General features: G+C 37.6%; 2 protein-coding genes across 2 annotated transcripts in view; one reads left to right on the forward strand and one right to left on the reverse strand.

Moving 5' to 3' along the window:
- Positions 1–18,878, reverse strand: part of LOC142353267 (syntaxin-binding protein 3-like) — a 19,228-nt gene continuing 350 nt past the window's right edge. The window contains exons 2-12 of the mRNA XM_075405498.1: positions 18,398–18,561; positions 15,830–16,016; positions 13,983–14,094; positions 13,632–13,673; positions 11,099–11,264; positions 10,602–10,661; positions 9,874–10,067; positions 9,296–9,537; positions 8,757–9,033; positions 7,826–8,381; positions 1–219 (exon numbers count right to left, since the gene is read on the reverse strand). Coding sequence (XP_075261613.1) covers positions 53–219; positions 7,826–8,381; positions 8,757–9,033; positions 9,296–9,537; positions 9,874–10,067; positions 10,602–10,661; positions 11,099–11,264; positions 13,632–13,673; positions 13,983–14,094; positions 15,830–16,016; positions 18,398–18,561 — 2,167 coding nt within the window. The 3' untranslated portion in view covers positions 1–52. The remainder of the gene's footprint in view (positions 220–7,825; positions 8,382–8,756; positions 9,034–9,295; positions 9,538–9,873; positions 10,068–10,601; positions 10,662–11,098; positions 11,265–13,631; positions 13,674–13,982; positions 14,095–15,829; positions 16,017–18,397; positions 18,562–18,878) is intronic.
- Positions 15,196–18,878, forward strand: part of LOC142353266 (catenin alpha-like) — a 14,625-nt gene continuing 10,942 nt past the window's right edge. The window contains exon 1 of the mRNA XM_075405497.1: positions 15,196–15,316. Within this exon, the coding sequence (XP_075261612.1) occupies positions 15,272–15,316 (45 nt within the window). The 5' untranslated portion in view covers positions 15,196–15,271. The remainder of the gene's footprint in view (positions 15,317–18,878) is intronic.

Consider the following 18,878-nt stretch of genomic DNA (forward strand, 5'->3'; position numbering starts at 1 on the left):
AAAAATTCAGCTTGGTCTATTTTATATAAAAAGAAATTAGCATGAATAACTGTTAGTTCATGGTTGTTTCATTTTCATCAACTGATTCTGGATTGAAGGATCCGTACACTTCATCGGCTAAGCCTTTCATGAAGAACTGTGGATCATTAATTCCAGAGATGCGTTGATCGAGAATGTAGAGCGTGGACATTGACTCCCGGTGATCTTGATCTTTGGCGTCTAAATATAAGACTAGAAATGTGATACATGGATAAAAAAATGATGCAGCAAGTCATTTTATTTTTATTATGGGATTGGAAACTTTGTTACCCTGTTTTTTTTTCATTTTAGCCAATCTCTCCGCGATATCTTCTGCGGAGAGATGCAAAAGTCGGGTGTGATTGAAAAGCTTATCAAAAACTGAATCGATCGTTGGAGATTTTGTACCACTTTTATTTTCTGGAAGAATTGTGGTACACATTTCCACCTTTTCACGCTTCGTCTACGCTGATGTACTTAAATAACGTTCTTTGTTGATTACTTTAATAATGACTTGCCGGAAGCCCTCATGTTCTCAGAAACTTATTAAATAGATTTGATTTGTTTAAATCCTTCCAATCCCGACTCTCAATGGAGAGGTTTTAGAGGCAAGGTACGAATGGTTTGCTTCTCGGAGCTAGCCGTCTGGATAACATAAAGAATTCTCTATCCTATTGCGAACAACAAAATCTATCTGGAAGACTCTATTGTATTAGAGGGCTTAGTTTCAAGTCCACTAATTTGGAGCCGAGGAAAGGAGAAGAATTCAAAGATCTCAATTACTTGCTGACAAAAGGAAAATTGAAGACAGCGAACAAAATTATTTTGTGGCACGATATTGTACGCAACTCTAATAACAATCACAAGTCTAACCGAAATACTCCTTGTCACATCGACGAATTGAAAGGAATCTTAAAAGGATTCGGTGACCGAATATCTGCTCTGGTTTACGCTAGAAGATACGGTGCCCCGAATTACTTCAAGCAGCTGAAGAACAAGAAGTATTGGGTTATTGACGTGAAAACTCAGATCGTAAGCAAAAGTGTGCCGACACTGTAAGTGAACTGCAAAAGGTTCACCCCTGCGTGAAAGTAGAGCTTTACCTTTTCGACATTTCCTACCGTCACCGAAAAAATCTCAAACAACTCATATCCTAAAAGAAAGCGACAAACAACACCGGCAGTATTCAAAGAAAAGCAATGAAGGAGAAAAGTCTGAGAATCATTCTTGAAGGCAGAAGAGGAAGTTCTTCGAAAGGAAGCACCTCCAAGAAAACATCCAATCAGCAATCTCGACCACAAAGGTTTATTAAGAGTTATTTATGATAATCTAACAAAGGAGCCGTTGGTAGACTTAGTTGTCTCGCTGGTGCGACGTTGGGTTATCTTAAGTAGCTATAGATCAACGTAGAACTATGACTACCAGATCGAAACTTCAATCGACAAGTAACAAATGTGTTCAAGCTAAAGAAGATGTCAAGCTTGTGGAGTGTAGAAAACAGCTCAAAAATTGAAAGCAGAAAAAGGACAAAGTTTCAAATCACTAGAAAAAACTCTTTCTCAAATCAAAAAAGCGGTAAATGCACTGAGAGAAAACGTTAAGTTAAGTGACCAAAGTCCGCCAGCGAAGCATCCTCCCAAAGTGAAATCAATACCGAAAGGGATTAGAATTCGAGGTGTTCCCGAGTTTGATTCTGAAAATGGATGAGATCGTATTGAGCAGGACATTGAAGAAGTTTTAAAGGTTCTCACTCTTCATGAAGTCAAAGCACAAGTTGTTGACTTGAAAAATGATTGGGACGTTCAGAAGCGAAAGAATTCGAACTATAATAATAAATAGGAGTAATGTCTGGGAAAAACTACTCATTCTGTCTTCCGCTGCCAAATTAAGAAGTTTTGAACCACAAGTGTTCGTGAGCCATGAATTGACACCTTCTAAAGCTAGGCTGGAGCTTGAATTCTTGAAACGCCACAGGAAACTGATTGATGAGGAAACTGATAGAAGAGACCTTCGAATAAAACAATACCAGCAAAAAGATGATAGTTGGATGGAAGTGAAGCCTCAGTCAACTGAGGCTTCGAATTGACTAGACTCTGAAACAATTATGACAAAACGCATTCTGCTTTACAATATGAGAAGTGGATATCCAACGAAGGCTGAATTTTTCCAATGCGCTTGAGATAACCAGTCATAATGACATACTCTGTTTAACTGAGACTTGATTAACAAATGATATTCCCGACTCGTGTCTGTTCCTTGACGGGTACATCATTCACCGCCAAGATAGAGCCACTAAAAGCAGCTCAGACTCTAACCATGGTGGTGTTTTGATTGCAGTCAAACCTGAGATCATTCATGAGAGATTGGAGCCGGAGATTTTAATTGAAGATTTTATTGTCCTGAAAATACAAAGTAGTTGCGAAAGCTTCGCGTTTTGTCTGCATAGCTCTCCGAAACCAAGTTTTATCGCCTAATACAGATCCGCAATTTTTGTTTAGTCAACTTTTGTAGGCGGATTGTAAAGGATTGTTCATAGTGGGCGACATCACTTTTAATAGAACAAGATGGACAGAAAGCTATTCTACTGATCCAGAGGAAACAGGTTCTAGTTTTTCTCCTGCAGAACATATCTCAACTGATAAACGAGGGCTCAAGGCAACTCAATGTTGTATTGACTAACTGTCCTGATTGTATTTATAACTTGTGTTAGATCAAAAGTTGAACCAGGCGTTCAAGACAGACCATCTGCATATTCCATCAAGCTTATTATTTCATTTTGTTCGTCGAGCTACTACGGAAGCAGTGTAAAAAGATCAAAGCGCGATTTTTCTGGTTTTTCGCTTGACAAAGGAAATTGGAAGGCCTTGGGTGAAGTAGTATCGAATTTCCATTTCAACCGTACTGCTTTAGTGACGTCAATGTGGTACTAGAGCTTCGGTATGAATGGTTGTTTAAGTGGATAAGCTCAACCTTTCAAAGGAAAAGAAAACATCCTATGAAATTAGCTCCATGGGTTTCAAACCAAAGTTCTAACTTGATTAAAGTGAATAACACTCTTGAAAAGACCTCCCATCAACCAAGATCGAAAAGAAAGCTCAAAAAAGTTACAGATGACCTGAAAATCAGCCTTGAAGAGGATAAACTCAGCTTTGAAAAAGAGCTGTTTGGCAGTGACATTCAAAATTATCTACTTCTCAAATGTATTTTGAGAATACAGGCTTTCGAAGGCTTGGATACGGCCCAACTGTTCAATAAGTACTTCCTGTCTGTTTTCCCTAAGATTGGTTATAAAAGAAACATTAGCGAACGGAACTTGCAACGACAGCACGAAGTTCACTTTTCTGAGCATAATAGCAAAGATGTACCTGAGCAACTAGACACCATGAAGGCTAAGGGTGCAGATGGATTAGGCAACGTGTTTGTGAAGCGAATGGCAAATGTTTTTTTCCAAGTCGTTTTATTCAACACTAGTGCAAAGAAACATGTGTTTCCAGATGTTTGGAAAACAGCAGAGGCTGTGCCCACATACAAAAGTCAAGATAAGCAAGACATCTCCAACTAAAGAGGAATTAGCTTTCTCTCCTGTACCTCCAAGGTCCCTGAAAAGGTATTGGTCGAAAAGTTTTAGGCTGTCACAAAAGATGTCCTAACGATCAACACGGATTCTGTCAAAAGAGGTCTACAAGAACCCAGATGATAATGTTTCTGAATGAAATTAATTCCGGGTTGAACAGTGAAACTCTTTCTACACTCTACCTACACTTCCAGAAGGATTTCGATGTAGTGTGTCATAAGAAACTCTTGGAAAAACTTTTTTTTACGATTTTTCCGGGGGGTGTTTACGCTCTAATTGAAAGGTATCTGACTATAAGAAGACAGAGCGTCAGAGTGGAAGGCTTTTTATCCGAAGAAGGTACTGTTCTCAGTGTTGTCCCCCATGAGCTCGTGCTCGGTCCTCTTTTTTCATTGTTTTTATAAACGATCGGTCTAATTGCCCAATCTCCAAATGTTTTGGATATGCCTGACGACTTTAAACTTGTATCTGATAGCTCAGTAATAACGCTTCAAATTGACGCGGCTAAGTCGTGGAAGTGGAGTAACGAGAATTTTATGCAACTCAATCGTTCCAAATGAAGCCTAATGGTCTTCAAGGATGACGCTTCAGTTCGCCTAGGGGGCGTTGAAGTAGAAAAGCGTGCGACTCAGAAAAATTTAGGCCTTATCGATCACAGTTCTTTAACATGGACTTCACGGGTCAAATTTTGTTGCTGTAAGTCAAACCTGAGATCAGTCATGAGAGATTGGAGCCGGAGATTTTAATTGAAGATATTGTCCCGAAAATACAAAGTAGTTGCGAAAGCTTCGCGGTTTGTTGTCTGCATAGCTCTCCGAAACCAAGTTTTATCGCCTAATACATCATCAAATTTTTTTGTTTAGTCAATTTTTGTAGGCGGATTGTAAGGGATTGTTCATTGTGGGCGACATCACTTTTAATAGAACAAGATGGACACAAAGCTGTTCTACTGATCCAGATGAAACAGGTTCTACTTTTTCTCCTGCAGAACATATCTCAACTGATAAACGAGGTCTCAAGGCAACTCAATGTTGTAATGACTAACTGTCCTGATTGTATTTATAACTTGTGTTAGATCACAAGTTGAACCATGTGTTTCGAGATGTTTGGAAAACAGCAGAGGTTGTGCCCACCTACAAAAGTCGAGATAAGCAAGACATCTCCAACTAAAGAGGAATTAGCTTTCTCTCCTGTACCTCCAAGGTCCCTGAAAAGGCATTGGTCGAAAAGTATTAGACTGTCACAAAAGATGTCCTAACGATCAACACGGATTCTGTCAAAAGAGATCTACAAGAACCCAGATGATAATGTTTCTGAATGAAATTAATTCCGGGTTGAACACTGAAACTTTCTACACTCTACCTATACTTCCAGAAGGCTTTCGATGTAGTGTGTCATAAGAAACTCTTGGAAAATTTTTTTTACGGTTTCTCCGGGGGGTGTTTACGCTCTAATTGAAAGGTATCTGACTATTAGAAGACAGAGAGTCAGAGTCGAATGCTTTTTATCCGAAGAAGTTATTGTTCATAGTGTTGTCCCCCATGAGTCCGTGCTCGGTCCTCTTTTTTCGTTGTTTTTATGAACGATCGGTCTAATTGCCTAATCTCCAAATGTTTTGGCTATGCCTGACGACTTTAAACTTGTATCTGATAGCTCAGTAACGCTTCAAATTGACGCGGCTAAGTTGTGGAAGTGGAGTAACGAGAATTTTATGCAACACAATCGTTCCAAATAAAGCCTAATGGTCTTCAAGGATGACGCTTCAGTTCGCCTAGGGGGCGTTGAAGTAGTAAAGCGTTTTAGGATTTAGGCCTCATCGATCACAGTTTCTTTAACTTGGACTTCACAGGTCAAATTTTGTTGCTGTAAAGCCGTCAAAGCTTTCCATTTGATTCTACGCAATATCTGTGACTCAGCTGACGGTGATACAGGCTTGTTTCTCGCCAAGGGCTACATCGTACCGATTTTTTCCTATGAAGCAATTTTGTGGAAAGATTCTAAAAACGACCTCAAAATTATTGAGTGTACGAAAGAAAGCCTTGAAATCGATTTTAAGATACTGTCCCATTGGCTACAAAGAAAGACTCCAGAAATTGAAGATTTTTCATGTGTCGCTCTACCTTGAGTTACATGTTCTACACGCCTTTGGCTAACCTCTTCGGCCAGGAAAGTATTTCGGTATGGATGTTTTAATTATAAGGCGAAACTTTGGAAGGCGTACCTGAGCTATTTCAACGAGATAGATATGTGTTCTTGGCGATTGACATACAGCTGTGCTGATTGTAGAAACATTTTAAAACGCGAACTGAAGTGACTGTTTTTGCTGATGATATAAAATATTAGCAACTGGAAAAGAGACATGGGAGGTAAACGAAGACCTAAATACCATCCAAAAATGGGTGGAAACCATTAAAATAGATCTTGCCATGGAAAAATGCGCGAAGGTTGCGTTCAGGGGAAAAGTTAAGTTCTTCAAATTAATGGATGTAGAACTTTAGAACTCAGCGATAGTGAGAGACCTAGAGATTCATGTGTCGAGTAATTGGAAGGCGCACGTCGAAGAAAGTTAAATGAAAGCAAACAATGGGCTCTATTTACTACGCAGGAATGTTGCAATGGGTGTACAAACGTAGACTTATCAGTTTTCTAGTAAGACTAAATGAAATAAATTATTTAGATGTTTCAGTTGATGCTGAAAGCTTCTTTGTGAAGCTGATACTAATTGTTTAGAATTGTTAGTTAAGTAAAATTTTTCGTCGGTTTTGCTGTTCTTTTTGTTGTTTCATCATAGTATCGTTAATGAAGCGTTTCTTTTTCTTTTTTGCGGTCTATAAGGACACTTCAGAAAAGTTTGAGTGTTGCCGTTTACATTTAATGCTTTTCTCATTTCCACGCTATTTGTTTTATTAGAGCATAATTGATTTTTTGAGTTTTGACCGTGTTTGTTCTTATTTTGTTGTCTTGTTACGTAGTTTTTAAATGGCGGATTTCATATGATGGATCTTCCTAACTAAGTTTAATTGAGTATTTTAACAATTTCATTTTAGAGCTGAGTTTCAATGACCATGACATGTATTCAAAAAAATTAGTGTTACATTTTTTCCTTTTGCTCTTCCTTTTTGTGTAATCAATTCGCTCCAGCAATGAATGGTCGGTCTAATCAACCTTATATTCTTCTTAATGATTATTGGATTTTCATTTAATTCATTGTTTTGGTACGTTTCTAAATGTCCTTGACGCCACTACTTTTAAAAGATGAGTCAAATTCTTGTTTCCTTTTTTTTCCTGATGGGTGCTCATTGATTTGACAACATCTTGTTTCTCTTTATCTACGTTTGCATTTTTTTCAACATTCCGTGTTCAATTGTTTTGACTTCTTTAAGCTAGTTTCAATTCTTCTTTCGAATTCAATGTCAGAAATGAAACGCGTCAAAAACCATAAAGCCCATTTTCGGCCCAAATCATAAATCCAACAAAAATAAAATGTACCTTTGGGATTATTGAATCAGAAAATAATCCATCAATTTCCATTTTCTTTTAATTGCTTCCTCAGACCTAATGGCGTCATGAGAATAATTTTTGGCTTATTTTCGTCAATTTGTCAGCTAAGTTGTTTTAGGAGTGAAGCAATAGTACGTCGACTTGAACTCAATATTTTCCTAAGCCATTGTTCTGTGTGAAACTACACAAAATGTTTTTTTCGTATTTTCAAAGGTATTTGGTCGGTTGCCGAGTTTGAAAAGAGAAATCTGTTTAAATAACCATCTCCTAAATTGAGAGACTATCGGTTGAGCTTGCACAAATCTGTACAAAAAGTACAATGACTCAGTAGATTTTGAAAAAAAATAAAAGTTTTCTAAATTTTAATCAAAATTTTTTGGCTTTCTCAAAGCATTGAAAATTAAAACAAATCCGCGTGGTATTTTCATCCTTGTTGCCTGAGGAAACCTGGCCCAAAAAATTTTCCGATGATCTTTACAAATTGATACTTTTAATATACAAATGGATATACTTGATTGTATATATACTTTCTACAAATCTACACTGTTTTATCTAATTAATACTCACTGTTCATTTGCTCAACTCTTAAGTTTCTTCTCATACTCTCATTAAAAAATGATTAATTGATAGGTTGAAACACTTCCTGTGCGAAGCACAGTTGCTGTCAAACTTTCTTGTTTCAATATACAGTTATAAGGGCTTGTTTCTGTTTTTGACATAGAATCCACTCACCTTTTTTCTTCTGCTTTTTCATTTTCTTTTTATCCGCTGCGCGTACTGGCCCGGGACCACTTGAGTTCCCAAATGGTGAAACTGTTTGATACGATTTCTTCCTTAGTAAACCGTAACGCACAGTCTCGCTTTCAGCTGCGCGGACTGGTGGGCTCGGTTGATTGGTAATGTCATACTTGGTCAGACTGTTTATGCTGTTCACTTTTTCTAAAAAGTCGTCTGGGTTAATCATCTGGGAACCACCTAGAAAAACGAATGGACCCCCGCGTTGTTCGAAGTATTCGTTGAGAAGTGGGGCGTACTTTGCTTCTCCGTAAGTCATCCCACCCGCAATGAAAACTATCACGGACGACCTCTCTGTTAGTTGTTGTTCATGTGGTTGTATGTTGGTCAAGTTGGTTTTCTTTTGTTTCTTCAGAACTGGTTTAGGATGAATATCAATAACAGGGAATTTTTCCATGTTGTAGCTCGGGTTTTGAACTAATTCTTTAACCGTGTGATAAATATTTGGACACCAGTCAATGAGTGAAGGCATGTCATCTGGTCTCACAGGCTCCTTAAAAACCATGATGTATATGAATTATTCCATACCATAATATAAATATGTAAAACATAACTTTGCGTATAAAAATCCAAAACATGCAATTGAGCATCAATGTGTCCATTTGAATGCCAATGACTACGTTTTGAATTTCAACGAAGTCCAGTGATTTTTGAAAAGGCCACTTTTTTCAATTTTATTAGGCATGCTATAAGTATTCAGAGTTGAGCTTTAAAAGTATTAGGGGCGTGTCGCACCATTTTTAAACTAGTTTATTAGGTTCTGGTATAGCACTTTAGCACATAAGTATTTGTTTTTGTTTTCTGCAAACCTGGGATCAACTGAATGTTTGATCATTCCGTACAGTTCTCAACGTTCTTTTAAGGTTACCTTGCCCTGGTACTCGCATGACATTTCTTGCCTCCAATCCCTGTTTTGATCCCTAAAACTACCCCATTGTCCACTCTGGGCGATCATAGGAGTTCCCAGGAAATCCATGTTTGACAACACGGGAATGTAGTCTTCAGGAATCTCAGCCTCTTCGAATCGAATGCCCAGTTCCTCCATTGTTATCCCGCCTATTGCGGACAGGGATCGAGTGTAAAGGTAGAGCAACCGGATTCTCTCGTTTAAACTCAACTGTCGACCCAAAGTGCCGTCTGAATTGCTATAACAGATTGTTGTTCAGCTATTTTTATGTTTTAAGACAACTGAAAAGCAATTTTCAATACAAGAATTGTATCTTATGTGCGCGGAATTCGTGAATGAACTTATTGCGAAAATGAGCTTGCGAATAAGCTTGGATCGTCGCAATAACAGAAAGGGTTTTTAAAAAAAACAAGACTAGTTACTCCAATAATAGATGAGCCATTAGTCTTTTGTCGTTATCTCATACAAGAATCAAACCAAGAACAGGTGTTTTCTCCTACTTTTTGAGAACTTGTTGCACAATTCTCCAATTGATAAGGTCTCCCTTCTTTTTCTCCAAATTGCAAGCCAAGTACTGTTCGCATTCAATGACTGATTTGATGTACAGCTGGAATGTCTGGTCGATAAGGTGGGACAGAGCTCCTATTGTTTCTCTGAAGGTGCGCTGCTCTGGGTACTTGGACATCAGTTCGCGGAGTTTTGTCAAAGAGAGCTCTTTCACTTTGCCTTGCTCCAGTTTGTCCTACATAGAGAATCCTTTTAAGCTACAGGAATGAAGAGTCTCTTATCAGAGCATCTGCTAATAATTTTTTAAGCTTGTATGCTATGTTAAGGGTTTCGGTTGACATACATTGCTGTCTTTTGATGAAATAGAGGTATAGAGGTCTAAACATTACCCCTAGCTATAGACTGATAGCTAGGGGTAATGTTTAGACACGTCAGTGTTAGCTAACATAAATTGATTTGAAATTGACTGATGTGCAACTGGTAATTGGGTAAACTTTTCAAGGATGTTTCCGGTTATTCTCTACAACGTGTTGTCATCCTCAATTGCAAGTAATGATTGAGAGTAACTTACTTGCCCTTTGAGGTCATCGATCAGTTGCTGAACTTGCTTCATGGCTTCGGCGATATTTGTGTATCGCATGACCTTCCAAAAGGTATTTGAATCGTCCAAGTAGAGAACTCGCTCGTTTTTCATGCTCTCATCATCGGCATAAGTTTGAACAGAGTAGCAGTATTCGTCTTGCTTTAGAGAGTCAGGATTATTTCCTAAATTAAATTTAACTATCGCTACCGCCTGAAAGAGTTCTATGCAGGAATGTTCCTCATTTATTAATGGCTCTCAAACGAATTATGCAGAAATCACTCATACCCCCCCCCCCCCCCCCCCCCTCGCTTCCTCAATCAGTCAACCCGCCATTCCCCGGTCCACTCCGCCACCTGGCGATTTGGACCCTCTCATTTATTGACCTAGGAGAGATCCCCACTCCACTCACCCCACCCCCCCCCCCCCCACGCAATGCACGCCCTAATGCTAGCATCCCTAAGCCCCAGCTGGCTACTACCGAGCAATTTGCCCGACGTTAGACGGTTATGTTATCACTTATACGGTAATTTTTGCATGCCAATCATAACTTTTCCATTTCTTGAATTTTCTCAAGGAATATTGAGCAAAGCACGCAACTAATGGCACCCATATCCTTTTAGCTAAATTATAGTTGATGCTTGATGGGCAGGTGGCTTATTAATATAGCTCAACTGACCAAGTCGAATTTTTCAGTAAAATAATTTTTGAAGATATACCTTCTAAGCCAATGGCCAAGTAATCACGAGCCAATGCTTCAGTTGTCAGATCATGAATGACTAAAATAGCAAAATTGGTTGACAGGTAGAGGCTTCTACAGAGTAATATTTTATAATTAATTTCCTGTACCACAAGTCTCCCTCGGATCTTGTGCCCGAAACAAAGAAAAAAATTCACGTAATTAGGATGAAGAGGGCTATCGTATAAGTATTTAAACAGCATGAACTACAAATACCTATACGATAGTTATTGCATGAACTATATAGTTATTGCGTGAACTACATTTTCAAGTTTTTTTCTTACTATGCGACTACTATTTTTTTGTTACTATGTGACAGATTAGATTGTTTGCATAAAGCAAATATTGGTTTGTAATTATATTTATCAGGCAAATCATGAAAAATTGAGAAGAGGTCAGCAATGATACTTTACCGACGTAGTTGGTCTACGTTTTTTTACTGTGACCAGGATAATGTCATGGTATGAATTCTCTAACCAGGTGTGATAGTATCGAAGCTCCTGTCAACGATGACGACTGTGCTATCGATATTGTTCCAGACCATAGTGTCTCTATTCTCCAAATGGTACAGTCGAATTAGTCTCATCACCTCTTCTGCAAACTCTTTGTTAGTCTCGGCTGAGAATGAGTTTAGGTATCTCACCTAAATAAACTAATTTGCGTTTTCAATTTTTTGAAATTTTTTTCAGTCCCCTCAAGCTTAGCAATGGCACCGGAAATTTTACCCCCACCGAAAAGACCCATTTTCCTTAATAGCACGATCTTAAAAGAACATAATTAATTGTTCTCAAACGAAGTTTGTAGCAATTATATTAGTCATGCTTGTCTTATTTATGATATTTTTCGTACTATCAACTTCGTCTGATCCTTTTTGTTTAACCAATTAATTTCGTCCTCGAAAACGGAAAGAAGACCGGAGGGCATCAAGTTCTCATAGAGCTATATGGATCACTAGTCTCTAAGTATGCGATTCGCCGAAACTGTATGAGACATTACTCTAAGAGACATAAATTCATAGCGTGAAGGGCCTTTCGAGTTTGACCCCCTGCCACTTAACCCCCTCCAGTCCGGCAGCCACTCCCCCAACCCCACCGCTTCAACTCATTCCACTCGTAACCTGGCACTCTCGCTACCACCCGCGTTGACCAACCTTCACAATGCTCAATTCAGTCCATCTACATTAAGCTAAGCCGCAGCTAACAAATGAAGAAGCTAACCGCTCTCCAGTCGTTTGAGAGCAGTTTGCCTGAAGTTGGTTGGTTATGATTCGGTACTGCAGGTCATGATCAAAACTATTTAACGCAACGCTATATTTCGCATCTGACCGCTATTCTGACGGCTTGTTACTTTCGGAGTGGTTTGTCATCGGAGGGTTATTTGAATTTTCAGTTCTCGGTGTCGAACGTTCCTGTTTTTAAGCTCCGTTTTTCAATAATAATAATATTTGAATTTTGTATTTTTGAAAAATATTGTTGCATCATATAGCAGTTTTGTCTTTGCAACTGATCTTTCAGTGTCTTCTTTCAATGTTATGACCTTAATTTTGTGAAATAACAATTTTTAGAACAGGTGGAATTTATATTAAAGGATGGGGTTTCTGGCCTGAATAAGTTGAGGGCTATAAAGGGCCTTGCCCAAAACCTTGATATAAATGAAAAAGATGAATAATCCTTAAACAACTAGAAACCGTTTCTTATGAGGAATTTTTGAGCACTTATGCTCTTTAAAAAAACTCAAACAGATAAAGGAAAATTAAAGAAAATTGGTACCTTTCTATATTTCAAAAATTATATGCGACTGTTTTTCAATAATAATAATATTTGAATTTTGTATTTTTGAAAAATATTGTTGCATCATATAGCAGTTTTGTCTTTGCAACTGATCTTTGAGTGTCTTCTTTCAATGTTATGTCCTTAATTTTGTGAAATAACAATTTTTAGAACAGGTGGAATTTATATTAAAGGATGGGGGTTCTGGCCTGAATAAGTTAAGAGGGCTATAAAGGGCCTTGCCCAAAACCTTGATATAAATGAAAAAGATGAATAATCCTCAAACTATTAGAAACCGTTTCTTATGAGGAAATTTTGAGCACTTATCCGCTTTAAAAAAAACTAAAACAGATAAAGGAAAATTACAGAAAATTTGTACCTTTCTATATTTCAAAAATTATATGCGACTGCAGTAATATTTGGGAGTTAATCAGATATAAATAACAATTACAGAAACTGAAAACAGGTACCATCCATCGAACGACCCGAAAACAAAAACAGCTAGCTATACTTTTAAACTTAAAGAATTGGTTGACTTCAAAAAGATGAATACATCAACTCATTTAAAAAATAAAAAACATTGGGAAGACAAGGGGAAAACGTGAAGCTTAACGTGACGGCAACTAAATAAAAAAACATAGACTCAAGGCGTATCTCAGCGTCTAATTATCTAGGCACAAATTTCCTTTCTGTTCTCTCAACAAAAAAGATTTAGTTGCTGTTAAGTGTTGTGTAAGTTACTCAAGAGTCAGTAAGTTGTTCCTCTGATTTAAAAGCAATTAAGGAAACATATGAGAAGAAAAACAAAATTTGAATTAAGAAGGTGCAATAACTCCTCTATTTATTTCGTGGTCTAAATAACTGCTTCTATTTCGAACTCAACTTTGTTTTAGAAAAAGGATGAAAGTTCACAAGTCTTTTTTCCAGTTGTAGAATGTGTTGAAATGTTATTGCGTACTTCGTTTTATAAAAGATTGTTTTCGTCCTTTGCCATTTAGCGCCAACTTTAAAATGTTCCCCTTTTTCAAATTGTTCAAAAGACTAAATCAAAACTAGACGCCAAGATCTAGAAAATGGCTTTTCTCTCATATGCATAAACAAGAAGTGAAAGCCTGGCTGCAGAAAAGAAGCATGTATATTTCCTCATTTTTGAAAAAAAGATGTTGGAACAAAATCAGTTGGGTGAAGATTTTTTTTGATGGGAGAATTGCCTGCATTCAAAATTTGCGGCGGTTACTTACTTTTGATGGAAAGTGTCCGAGTTGTACTGATACAGAGATCACCTGAAAGCACAGATCGGCATTCAGTATATATCTACTGATACAGTTTGAATTTCATTGCTGAGGATAGCAAAAAAAAACTTGTCGGCAAAGCCAGAGTTTTGTAGCTGTACTCGATTCCAGTTAATCGGATAATTGTTCAAGGCGAGCTACGGGTTATTTGTAGATCTCTGGGCACGATCAAAAAGATTTTGTATCTGCTCTGAGAAATGAGCTCAAATAACCAGATGGTTTCGGTCGAGCATAGCAATACTGCAATTTGAGGCAATTAGATTTTGTTACGAAGAAGAGATTTAGGATATTATACGTGACCTGAGTTGCAAGCTTTGTGAGGTATGTGCTCTCTCGGAGGTATCTCATCTTTGGGTTGTAATACATGGAGAAACACTGGGTTGCACTTATGTGGAAGGCGTAATCATTGCACCTGCAGATAAAGGGTTAACTAAACTCATTCACTGCTGGAAAGTTATGAAGTAGTTTCTGTGTCTTTTCTTTTAAATCTGAAAACTTCAAGTTTTATATAAATATTAGTCAAGAACGCAAAGGGTAATGGCTTCTCAAGAAATTTCAACTGGTTTATCGTTTCAGTGGATTGTTATCATCGAGCATTAAATTTAGCTGGAGTATAATCAAAGTTTTTGGTTAATGTTGGACCGATCATCTTTTTTCACCCGCACCTTAACGGACTAGTTACGTACTGGCTGTCACAATTACTACTGCCCACTGGAAGGAGTGAATTATTTGCGACTGTGAAATTTTAATAGATAGGAAGCTAATTACCTTCAAGGCGATAGCTTGTCAAATTGTTAACACTGAACTCTTAAATAAATCTTGCGTTGCTTCCGGTGATTAACCTGCACCCATATAACTCTTAAGTTTTATAAGATTATTGACATTCATATGTGCGTTTTTGAACAGCTGTGTAAGAACTATGCACTCAGACTTTAACGTCTAAATGGATTTTGCGTTCTGTTTATTTATTTTTCACCTGGCTATTATGGTCTAAAATTTGGGTGCTATATTTTGTCGATGGTTTCAAAAAGCAATTACCGCTTTTGGGTTCACGCTAATTTATTTGCCGAGTTTTTCCTCTTAGAGATATCCTGTACTCCTTAAATTCGTGTTAATTCTGTACACATTTAAGTAAAGCTGAAATAGGTCGCTGCAAATTTAGTTGAGGAATGTTCGAATTTAACTTGAATTTACGACTTTGAGGCTTAAATTTGAAGTTTCACTATAATTTTGTCCGCAGTACGGACTAGACTCCGATATGTCTTGATCTAATTAAGACGCTAGGTTTCTGTACCGATTGTAAAGTGAGTAAAAACGGGGAAAGTTGTGCTTTTTGTATCTTAGTCAAATACGCTTCTGCGTGTTATGGGAAAGCGCCAAATATATTTAGGTAGTAGTTATTATGTCAATTTGAGTTGTTTTGGCCTACATGAGTTCTCCCCTTTGATATGACTGAATGTTGTCTTAAAGTGGTTCCTTCAAAGAATGAAGACCTCCTTTTGAAGTTGGTTTCTAGGTAATGGAGAGGGAATCATGCTTTTGGTTTCAATCTTTCAAAGTTGAAGCAGAATGTCCTGATTTGAACTAAAATGGCGACCAGTTGTTTGTCGAGTTTGTCAGTTCCTTTCGTTCTGGTGAGTACTAAAAACCGGCTCGAGCGCTAATCTTTTCCAATTCTTGTACAATGATGATCAGGTTATTGTTCGAATACTTCTATAGACGCTTTGAGAGGCTTTTTGGCAAATAGATAGCAATATAGGATTTAGTTTTCGATTTTTCTCTCCCTGCTTTTCATTTAAAAGGTTTTCTTGTACTTGGAAAAACCTTTCGCTTCAAATACTTCAACGGGAAAGTAATAAACTAAAAAAAAAGTTTAGAGCTAGCTGAGCAGAAAAGAATTTATACGGTTTTAAAGTAAGCCATTTGAAAATGAAATACTGATCCTATGTAGCTGTCTAGTAATGGTAACATAAAGATCCCGTTAATTTTAATAACTTCAATTGTAAAAAAACTTTTCGGCCTTTGAGTGTTAAATTGTAAGATTTGATCACCATTATAGAGGTGTATAAATCGTTTCGTTATTCCCTAATGGTAACACTTGTAAACTAAATTAAACAAGGCATTTTCTAAGGCCGAGAGTGTGTAACCTGATAAATCCACAATTGACCTCGTTGAGTGCTTTGAGTCTGCCCATGACCTTCGTAGAGCTTTTAAGCATGTTCAAACACACGTCAGAGCAATAACTGGTGAAGAATATGTAGATGTCTCCATAAAGAGGCTCCCCATCTAGCTCAAAGTGGGAGATTAGCTTGGATACATTCTCTTCTGTCGCAACTGTTTCGAAATTCACGCATCGCTTCTAACAATTAGTGCGGCTTGTTTCTATTTTTGGTCGTCAAGCCGAAAAATTTATACCCAATTTCATGAGAACTATGCATTCAAAAGAGTTTATAAAAACCAAAAGTTAATGTTCCTCAAGCTTGAAGAGCTGTTCTCTCTTTTTGGGCGCAGGTATTTCCATTTGTTGATTTGCCCGCCTTGAAAATTTGGAACCTCTATAATCTCAAAGTCTGTTGGTAAAGGTATTGGCTGCTGTAATGAGGGGGGGGGGGGGGGGGGGGTGACTTTCACGCTTGCAGAAGAGCTGAATTATAAAGCCCTCTTCTGTTGAGAGCAATTTGGACGACATTAGTTGAAGTTTTAGTCAACCGATGTTCCTATAGTTCTCACTGTCGTTTTAGTTTTTGATAGATGCATTTTTCAGAAAAAAAACGGTCACAAGATAATTTTGACGAGAACTGGAAAATATCTATTCAAGATTTGCATATTTGCGAGTTCCCCGAATTTCAAAAAACGCGCAGTAGCCTTCTGGTTGAAAACTTTTGTGATGACTGCTCGACGCTTGTAACGTAGAAGGTGAAGACAGATAATGGAAAATAAAGAAACAGAAACAACCTATATGGAAATAAAGACTGGAATGTTATTCAATCAGTGTTTCGCTATAGCCAGCTGTGGAAACTTTTGCCATAATCTCAAAATGTGTCATTAAAGTAATTATTGTTAACGCGTGTCTTTTTTTATGCAAAATTTTTGCTTGACCGTTTAGGATAGTTCTTCGATTTCACTTCTTGAGTGACTTTTTCACGCTCGACTTTTTTAATGCTTGACTTAACTTGCTCTCATTGAGATATTAAGTCTGTGTCGGAAAAATAAAACTGATTGTAAACCGGGTGATCATAAGGGAATGACAGCCGAGCGTTAAGTGCTTGAGTCTAGGACTCAGGAGGTCGCGGGTTTGAATCCGGTCCTAGTCGAATTTTGGGCACACTAAAAGAGTTTTTGTTGCAGCCGCATCTGTTTTAAATTTCCCCGCCTGTCGTTCAATAGCAATTTCTACGAGCAATTTCTTAGACGGTTTTTGTTTCGCTATTTGCTAAATACTATTACGAATATAAGCGAACAGCCAAACGTGAATTATCCGTTAATATTTTCAACTGGTACCACGAAATATGAATGTTATGGGTTGACATGTCAATGTTTGACCCTTGGTTATCATAATGAATCTACTTGTTTGGATTGAAAAAAATAAGCGCGCAGCAAATTAAGTACTTAAGTTTTTTGTTCATTTGAGGATATCTTTTCGAAAAATAGGCTCCTCAACGGTCGGTAATTAAAGACAGATGGGGGGTGCAATTGTGCCAGAGCGTTATTCAGTGAAAAGTTTTCTCGAATGAAGTATGTTCTCGAATGAAGCTTGAATTGCTCTCGAACGAAGCTTGAACCAATTTTAGTAGTCGTGTTTTTTATTCAAAATTTTTGCTTGGTTTTTATCGAGTGATATTTTCGTCTTTTAAATTTTTTGCCTATTCAATAACATAATTTGAAGCACTTGATTGACCCACAACACCACCCCTCTTAAGTAGTCTACAAGAAACGAGTCCCCACAAGTTGTTCGAAAGCAACCCGTATAATTATAGTCCGTTTTGTTGATTATCTTCGATTTAGTGCAACGTCAAAGTGAACGTGGACATTGTTGTTTCTGAAGATTGCTTGTTTTTGCTTTTTCACATTTTTTGTGGTGCGTAGTATATTCGAGTATACAAAATATATTTCAAAGTACAAAATGCTTAATCGAATGTATATAATGACGCTGAAAATTAATAGCTCTTTTTTGTTACCTTTTTAAAAATTTAGGGAAAATTATCTATCATTTTTGGGGCACTGAAATACTAACCTCTCAATATCTATATTCAACAAACTAAGCATTTAAATTAATTAAGGAGCTTAATTAAGGGGAGGCTTGATATCTGACGTCTTAATAAATTTGGGGGTAAAAAAGTATCGAATTTATTGCGTTGTAGTCCTCGTGAAAATTCATCCGCATTCAATAGCATATGGTAAATGCTCAGATTACTGGTTCTAGCTCACCAAGCCAGAGTTTCATTAGTTCTAGCCTTTTTGGTTATTCTGATTCCTATTCTTTTTTTTAGGGGGGGGCCTATAAATTTTTCGGATCTTTTCCGTTTCTGCCCCCCAGTACGTTATGCTCCCCCCAGTGACAGAGCACGTGTCATTACATAGTAAATCATATGTAAAAATATTTCACGTGCGTATGGGGGTTGCAAATAATATGCACCCACTAAACTGGGGGGGGGGGGCACAAACGGAAAAGATCCAATTTTTCCATATGTGCTGGGGAGGTGTTACAAGCGAACCTAGGAAGAATATGACAGGTGCTTGTGAGGGTTCGAGCACTGGGTGTGAAATGTGTCTCACATCCAATACGTGTCCATTCTGCAACAAATCTTTCATCTTCATAACTGCTGACATCATCCTCGTTGTGAAGTCATCCAGGCTCAGAAATTTTAATCCTTCCACGCTGAAAAATGGCATTAGTTTTTGTGTGGGAGGTACACAGTCCAGTCAAAATAGGCCACAATAAAATCAGATTTACCGCAGCAGTAACAAACTAAGTTATGGGGGTGGGAGTGCTGATAAAATCTTCAAATTTCAGATCTGTTTTGTCCCCCGCAGTTTAGTGGACATATAACTTCTATGCCCCCACGCGAACATGCTATTTTTACGTGGTAACGTGATATATAACAACTCATTATTTGTATTCTCGCCTCTCTTCCAGCTTCTCCTGTGAACAGTTTAATAAAGTTACTGATAACAAAAGTTTTTGTATTACTGGGC

Source organism: Convolutriloba macropyga, chromosome 14 (genome assembly GCF_964194025.1).
Source record: "Convolutriloba macropyga chromosome 14, txConMacr16.3, whole genome shotgun sequence".
NCBI lineage: Eukaryota > Metazoa > Xenacoelomorpha > Acoela > Convolutidae > Convolutriloba > Convolutriloba macropyga.